General features: G+C 60.2%; 2 protein-coding genes across 2 annotated transcripts; one reads left to right on the top strand and one right to left on the bottom strand.

The window, feature by feature from the left end:
• Nucleotides 1–753: 753 nt before the first annotated feature.
• On the top strand, nucleotides 754–3,075 carry LOC133626417 (leucine-rich repeat-containing protein 14-like). Its single transcript, XM_062005325.1, is given in 4 exon segments — nucleotides 754–765; nucleotides 1,078–1,359; nucleotides 1,361–1,476; nucleotides 2,437–3,075. Coding segments are annotated over 4 exon segments (942 nt in total). The 3' UTR covers nucleotides 2,969–3,075.
• An 830-nt stretch (nucleotides 3,076–3,905) lies between these two features.
• Nucleotides 3,906–6,626, bottom strand: LOC133626416 (UPF0598 protein C8orf82 homolog; the record flags this gene model as incomplete). The annotated part of the gene is made up of 3 exons (XM_062005324.1): nucleotides 3,906–3,972; nucleotides 4,331–4,778; nucleotides 6,581–6,626. Coding segments are annotated over 3 exons (561 nt in total), but the record flags the coding sequence as incomplete, so codon positions are not given.
• Nucleotides 6,627–8,034: the final 1,408 nt, after the last annotated feature.

Raw genomic sequence — 8,034 nt, 5'->3', positions numbered from 1 at the left:
AGTAACGACGCCGGGCCCGCCTTCCGTGGTGAAACTCTCGCTCTGATTGGCGGAGGGGCGGTGCCGGGGTGCAGTGCGCATGCCTGGAAGCGCGGCCGTGAGGGGCCCGGCGGGAGCGGGGCGGCGGGCGGGAGGTGAGCTGAGGGGTCCCCGGGGATTGAGGGGGCATGAGGGCAGCTGAGGGGTCCCCGGGGATTGAGGGGGCATGAGGGCAGCTGAGGGGTCCCCGGGGATTGGGGGGGGGGGGTGAGGGCAGCTCAGGGGTCCCCGGGAATTGGGGGCGTGAGGGCAGCTGAGTGGGATCCCGGGGATTGTGGGGGGTGAGGGCAGCTGAGGGGGATCCCGGGGATTGGGGGCGTGAGGGTAGCTGAGGGGGACCCCGGGGATTGGGGGAGTGTGAGGGCAGCTGAAGGGGACCTCGGGGATTGGGGGATGTGAGGGCAGCTGAGGGAGACCCCAGGGATTAGGGGGTTGAGGGCAGATGAAGGGGACCCCGGGGATTGGGGGGGGGTGAGGGCAGCTGAAGGGGACCCCGGGGATCGAGGGGGGGTGAGGGCAGCTGAAGGGGACCCCGGGGATCGAGGGGGGGTGAGGGCAGCTGAGGGGGGTCGAGGGGTGTGAGGGCAGCACAGGGGGGCCCAGGGAGGGAAGGGGGGTGTTGGAGATCCTGCTGTAGGCTTCCTTTATGGGGTGCTGGGGGTACCCCTCATTAAGAGGGGTGGGTCATGGGTACTGCCCTGGAGTTCCCTATTGATGGGGAGCTGGGTTAGGAGTGCTATAGGGTGCCCTATTAATGGGGGATAGGATTAGGAGTGCTATGGGAGGTCCTATTGAGAGAGGGCTGGGTTAGGGGTACCCTATTGATGAGGTGCAGATCTAGGGGTGCTGTGGGGTGCCCTATTGATGGGGGGCTGGATTAGAGGTGCTATAGGATGCCCTATAGATAAAGGGCTGGGTTAGGGGTGCTCTAAGATGCCCTATTGATGGGGTCTGGGTTAGGGGTGCTCTAAGATGCCCTATTGATGGGGGCTGGGTTAGGGGTGCTACAGGATGCCCTATTGATGGGGGCTGGCTTAGGGGTGCCCTATTGCTACGCGCCTATTGCTGCGCGCCGCCCTCCGCTCGCCCTGCGCCCCCCTGCGCCTGCTCTGCCGCGACTTCCACGCCGAGGAGCTCTCCGTCTCCACCGTCGTCTCCCTGCTGGACTCCCTGGAGCCTGCTGCCGTCCGCAGAGTTGTTTTACGCTTCAACAACCTGGGGCTGGCGGGGCTGTGCGAAGTGCTGCCTCACCTCGGCCGCTTCCCCGCGCTGCGCAGCCTCAAGCTGCCCTACAGCAACGTGGACGTGCGCCGCACGGCCCCCGGGCACGGACGCCGGCATCCGCTGCTTGGCCGCTCACCTCCGGGCCCTGCCTGCCCTCAAGGAACTCGATTTGTACTCCTCCAGGCTTTCTGGGAGACTCAGGCAGCTCCTGGGGTAAGCTGCCCGCTGGGGGAGGGACTCCAAAACCTTCACACGCTGCAGCGGGAGGGAATGTGTGTGGGGGGGGGGGGGGGGTGGCATTGGGGCATCACCCACACCCTGTGGGGGCAGATTTAAGAGGGGCTGGAGTCCAACAGTAGCTCTGCACTACCTCAGGGGGTGGTCTCAGGGGGTTTTGGGGAGAGGGTTTGGAAGGTTTGGCATTTGCCCTGTGAGCAAAGATTTAAGAGGGGATGGAGTCCCACAGCAGCTCTGCCTCGGCTCAGGGGGCTGGTCTCAGGGGGTTTTGGGGGGAAGGTTTGGCATTTGCCCCGTGGGCAAAGATTTAAGAGGAGATGGGAGTCCCACAGCAGCTGTGCCTCACCTCAGGGGGCTGGTCTCAGGGTGTTTTGGGGGGGCTCAGGGTGTTTTGGGGGGAAGGTTTGGAAGGTTTGGCATTTGCCCCTTGGGCAAAGATTTAAGAGGGGATGGAGTCCCACAGCAGCTCTGCCTCGGCTCAGGGGAGGCATAAAAGAGGGGTTTGGGGTGCCTGAAGATGTTTCGGGCAGCCTCAGGGTGTTTTGGGGTTGGGGTTTGGCATTGGGGAACTGTCTACACCCTGTGGGCAAAGATTTAAGAGGGGATGGAGTCCCACAGCAGCTCTGCCTTGGCTCAGGGGGTTTTAGGGGAGTTGCCCAGTTTGGCACTGTGCAACTGTCTACACTTATGAGGAGATGGAGTCCCAGAGCAGCTCTGCCTCAGCTCAGGGGGCTGGTCTCAGGAGGTTTGGGGATACCTCACGGGGGTTGGGGGAGACTTTGAGGGAGCTGAGGGATTTTGGGGGATCCTGGGGGTGGAATTTGGGCAGCCTCAGGGTTTTAGGGGTCTGTGGCTGGTTTGGGGAGAGCCTCGTGGTGGTTTGGGGGTGCTTTGGGGGTTCCCCACTCACTCTGCCACCCCATCCTGTCCTCCCAGCGAGCTGCAGACTCCCCTGGAGAGCCTGGCGCTGGCCTTCTGCTGCCTGCTCCCCTCCGACCTCATCTTCCTGTTCTCGAGCCTCCACGCGCCCTCCCTGCTCCAGCTGGACCTGAGCGGCCACAACCTCACGTCCCCCAGCCTCCTGCAACCCTTGCGGACACTGCTGGAAGCCGCTTCGCGCCCGCTGCTGCAGCTGGAGCTGCTGGAGTGTCAGCTGGGGGACGCGGAGCTGGAGCTGCTGCTGCCGGCGCTGCGCCGCTGCCGCCGCCTGCGCTGCCTCGGTCTCCTCGGCACCCCCCTGAGCGCGGCGGCGCTGGGCGGCCTGGCCCGGCACTGCGCGGCCCTGCCCGACCTGCGCCTCGTGGGCTACTCGCAGCCGCCGCGGGGCTCCGGCCACCACACCCCCACGCAGGGGGAGGAGGGTTTCCCGGCGGAGCTGTGCCGGCTGCTGGCGAGCGCGGGTAGAGCAGACGCCGTGTGGACGACCAGCCTCCAGCGCTACGGAGCCATCGACTACTTCAGCTTGTAGCATCCCCCCCCCAGGGAAGCTTCACCTCGGGGCGCTGTGCCGGGCTCTGGGCTGTGCCACTCGGTTATGGTGAGTTCATTAAAGCCAACCCCACCTTGCCCGATTAACCCAAGTCCTCCTGGGATGCTTGGCAGGAGGAAGTGGCAGAGCTCAGCGGAGGGGATGGAGCTCTTCTGCTTTTAATGGACCAAGGAGAGAGCTGGCTGCTGTTCTGGCACACAGGGCACTGACCAGAGAATCATTACAGATGGAAAAGCCCTTTGAGCTGCTGGAGTCCAACCCTGACCCCACAGTGCCACAGCCACCACTGAGCCACGGCCCTCAAGCACCTCAGCCCCACGGCTCTGGGACCCCTCCAGGGCTGGGCACTCCCCCAGCTCCCTGGGCAGCCTGGCACAGGGGCTGACACCCCTCTCAGGGAAACAGTTCTGCCTCAGCTCCAGCCTCAACCTCCCCTGGGGCACCCTGAGCCCCTTTCCTCTTGGCCTGTAGCTTTTAACTTGGCAGCAGAGACCGACCCTCTCAGCCACAGCCAGGGAGTCAGAGTGATCAGGTCTCCTGAGCCTCCTTCTCTGCAGACTGAACCTTTGCCTCAGGTACCCTCATTTAGCCCAGAGCTTCCCAGTGCATCTTCTCTCCCTGCAGCCCCTCAGTGTCCCTGTGGCAGTGAGTGAGGGGGCCCAGCACTGAGCACAGCCCTAGAGCTGCAGCCCCTCAGTGTCCCTGTGGCAGTGAGTAAGGGGCCCAGCACTGAGCACAGCCCTGGAGCTGCAGCCTCCCCAGGGCCCAGCACAGGGGACAATCCCTGCCCTGGGGCTGCTGCCACCCCACTGCTCAGCCCAGCCAGGCTGCCACTGGCCTTCTTGCCCTCGGGCAACCTCAGCCCATGGCCACATCCCTCTGAAGAACTTCCCTTCCCTCTACACACCAGCCAACATCACCACAGTGGCACCCACAGTGTGGCAGCAACAGTCACCGTGGCAGCACCCGTGGGGACACCCACACTGTGGCAGTAGCACCGTGTGTCACCCACCACAGCTGCACCAACCTCACCATAGCAGCACCAACCTCTCCACAGCTGCACCCACGCTGCTGCAGTGGCACCCATCACCTCTAGGCTCATTTCAATTGCCAAAGACCTTTAATATCACAGTGGGGGACCCACACACAACACCCACATCCCTGGCACCAGCAACGCCCACCTCACCACAGCATCAGCCACACGGTGTGGCTGAGCACCAGCTCTGCCTCCTCCTCCTCCTCGCCCGGGGCCATGCAATGCCCCTTCCCACCCCCTCCAAGCCTCACCCCCGCCCCGCGGCCCCGCCGGTCTCCGCCTCCCCCGCCCCTTCCCCTCCCCGCAGCAGCTCCACCAGCTCCCCCGTGAGCCGATACCTCTTCCCCTCCCACCAAAAGTGAGTCGGGGGCTGCTCCGGCCCCTGCTCGTACTCGAAGCGGGACCCCCACTCCAGAGCCAGCGCCGAGCGCACCGGCCCCGCGCCCCCCGCCCGGCCCGGCGCCGGGTGGTACAAGCGCCCGTTCTCCGGCAGCATCACCAGCGCCTCGGGCCGGAACGGCACGGCCAGCCGCTCCCCGCCGCCGCAGAACGACAGCACGGCGCGGCGGGAGCAGGAGGAGGCTGAGGAGGAGGCGTCCGGGGGCAGGAGGTGGGTGAAGACGATGGGTCTGTGCTCGCAGCGCAGGAAGTTGCGCTCCGCGCCGCAGCGGGACACGAACGGGAATACGCGCTCGTAGCGGCCGCTGCGGTTCCGCTCCAGCCGCGTGAAGAAGAACGTGAGGAAGGTCACGTCTGCCGGGATGGACCCTCATTAACCCGCGCCTCTCCTTAATTAACAGCCCCCCCTTTTAATTAAGCCGCATCGCCGCTCGTGGTTAGCCCCGCTGGGAACGGCCTCTGCGGTGCTGCGAAGGGAGGGTGAGGAAGAAGAGGAGGAGGAAGGCAACGTCTGCTGGGATAAGTCATCATTAACCCCTTCCCACAATTAACCTCCAGCGCTCCTAATTAACCTAACCCTCCTAATTAACCTCCAGCCCCCCTAACTAACCCTCAGTCCCCCCATGATTAACCCACTTGGAACAACTGCGGTTCTAAGGGAGGGTGAGGAAGAAGAAAATGAGGAGGAGGAAGGCAACGTCTGCTGGGATAAACCATCATTAACCCCTTCCCTGAATTAACTCCCTGTGCTCCTAATTAACCTCCAATCCCCCTAATTAACCTCCAACGCCCCTAACTAACCCCCAGTCCCCCCATGGTTAACCCACTCAAAACAACCACTGCGATTCTAAGGGAGGGTGAGGAAGAAGAAGATGTGAAAGGCAACGTCTGCTGGGATAACCCCTTCCCACAATTAACCCCCAGTGCTCTTAATTAACCCCAACCCTCCTAATTTAACCTCCAACCCTCAGTCCTCTCATGATTAAAGCTGCTCAGAACAACCACTGCTAAGGGAGTGAGGAAGAGGAAGGTGATACCTGCCAGGATGGACCCTAAGTAACCCCACTAATTAACCCCTAAACCTCCTAATTAACCCCCACCCTCCTAATTAACCCCCAACTCTCCATAATTAACCCCAACTCTCCTAGCTAACCCCCAATTCTCCATAATGAACCCTCCCATAGAGGCTGCCGGGGTTCAGCTCCAGGTGAGTGAGGAAGGCAACGTTAATTAACCTCACACCCTCGTTAATTAACCCTCCCCTAATTAACACCGGAGAAAGGGGGTGTTCCTTAATGGGAAAGCGATTTGAAGGGGCTGAGGGAGGTTTGGGGGGGGGGGGGGGGGGGGGGTAAGTAGGGATCAGTGTTACCAAGTGCCTGGGAGCAATTAAGGGCAGGAAGTGGTTAATTAAGGCGGTGATTAATATGCAAATTAGGTTGAGAGGAGGATGTTTTGGCACCTACAAAGGTGATGAAGGGGATGAGAGTATCTTCTCCCCACCTCACAGCCCCCCCAATACAGATGAGACCCCCAAATAACGATGAGTCTCTAATTAAAGACCCTAATTAAGGCTAAAACGCTACTGAATGGTGATGGGGAGGAGGGATTTTTGGGGTGATTTGGTTTTTTGGAGGGGTTCTGAGGAGATTTGGGGGGGTTGGGAGGATTTTGATTGTTTTTGGAGAGAGTTGGAAGGGATTTGGGGTTTTTTGGGGGGGATTTGGGGGCTTTTGGGATTTTTGGGGGATTTATTTTGGGGGGAATGGAGAGGATTTGGGGGTTTCTGGGGGGCTTTTGTGTTTTTTTGGGTGGATATTTTGGGGGGTTTGGGTGGATTTTGACATTTTTGGGGGGGTTGGAGAGGATTTGGAGGCTTTTTGGGGGGGATTTGGTAGGTTTTGGGATGCTCTGGGGGGATTTGAGGGGGATTGTTGGGATTTGGGGGCTTTTGAGGTCGGGGGGAGTTGGGGTTTGGTTTTTTGGGGGGATTTGGGAGGCTTATTTGTGGGGGTTTTAGGGTGGGATTTGGGTCTTTGGAAGGGGTCAGAGAGGATCTGGGGGATAATTTTGGGGGGATTTTGGTTTTTGGGGGCATTTTGAGGGGTCATTTTTGAGGGGGAGGATTTGGGGGGGTTTTGGGGGGATCCCAGTACCTTTGAAAGAAGTGATGAAGTTCTTCACTTTGGTGTCATCGAGGAAAAGCTGCAGGAAAAAAAGGGGAAAAGCCTCAAAATCCCAAAGCAGGTGCAAGGGCCAAATGGGATCTGGCTGGGATCCATCCAGGGGCCATCTGGGATCCATTCAGGGGTCATCCAGGCTCTGCCCTGGGTCCATTTAGAGTCTTTTTGTGGGGGTTTTGTCCAGGATCCGTTTTGTCTCTGGGCTGGGATCCATCCAGGTTGTGTCCTGGGTCCATTTAGAGCCTTTTGGGGAGGGGGGGGGGGTTGTCTGGGATCCATCCAGGCTCTGCCCTGGGTCCATTTAGGGTCTTTTGGGGGGAGAGTTGTCCAGGATCTGTTTTGTCTCTGGGCTGGGATCCATCCAGGTTGTGTCCTGGGTCCATTCAGAGCCTTTTGGGGAGGGGGGGGGGGGTTGTCTGGGATCCATCCAGGCTCTGCCCTGGGTCCATTTAGGGTCTTTTTGGGGGGGGTTATCCAGGATCTGTTTTGTCTCTGGGCTGGGATCCATCCAGGCTATATTCTGGGTCTATTCAGAGCTTTTTGGGGAGGGAGAGGTTGCCTGGGATCCATTTGGGATCCATCCAGCCTCTGCTCTGGGTCCATTTAGGTCTTTTTGGGGGAGACTGTCCAGGATCCGTTTGGGATCCATCCAGCATCCATCCAGCCTCTGTCCTGGGTCCGTTGAGGTCTTTTTTGGGGGGGTTCTGCCCAGGATCCATTGGGGATCCTCTCGGATCCTTACAGACACGCCCTTAACCCTATAGACACCCACATATATCCCTAGAGACATCCCATAACTGTACTGACACTCATACAGACACCCCCTTAACCCTATAGACACCCACATATATCCCTACAGACACCCCCATAACCCTACTGACACTCATACCCCTAGAGACACCCCCTTAACCCTATAGACACCCCCATAGATCCCTATAGGCATCCCCCATAACCATATAGGCACCCACATATATCCCTATAGACACCCCCATAACCCTACTGACACACACACACGTATCCCTATAGACACACACATGACCATACAGACACCCCCATAAGTCTGTAGGCACCCACATATATCCCTATAGGCATCCCCGAAGCCTATAGACACCATATATATCCCCCCATAGCCTTCTCATAGCCCCTATAGCCCCGTATAGCCCCCCATAGCCTCCTCATAGCCCATATAGCCCCCCACTGATGGGCTCCAGAGGGAACGAGCAGCACCGGCCAGACGCTTTTTATTCACATGCCGTGGGGGAAGGGGCGGGGGGTGGTGCCTCTGGACCCCTCCCCCCAATCTGGACCCCCCCCGTCCTCCCCCCGTCCCCGGCCCAGGCGCGGGGAGGGTCCCACAGCCGCGGGGGTGGGGGGGCTCGGGGAGATGCTCGGAGTCGGCTTCATAATAAATAAAAGGCTGAAACGGA

This window comes from Colius striatus, chromosome 12 (assembly GCF_028858725.1).
Source record: "Colius striatus isolate bColStr4 chromosome 12, bColStr4.1.hap1, whole genome shotgun sequence".
In the NCBI taxonomy this organism is placed as follows: domain Eukaryota; kingdom Metazoa; phylum Chordata; class Aves; order Coliiformes; family Coliidae; genus Colius; species Colius striatus.
The sequence above is the reverse complement of the archived record's forward strand: the minus strand, read 5'-3'. Positions and strand labels throughout refer to the sequence as shown.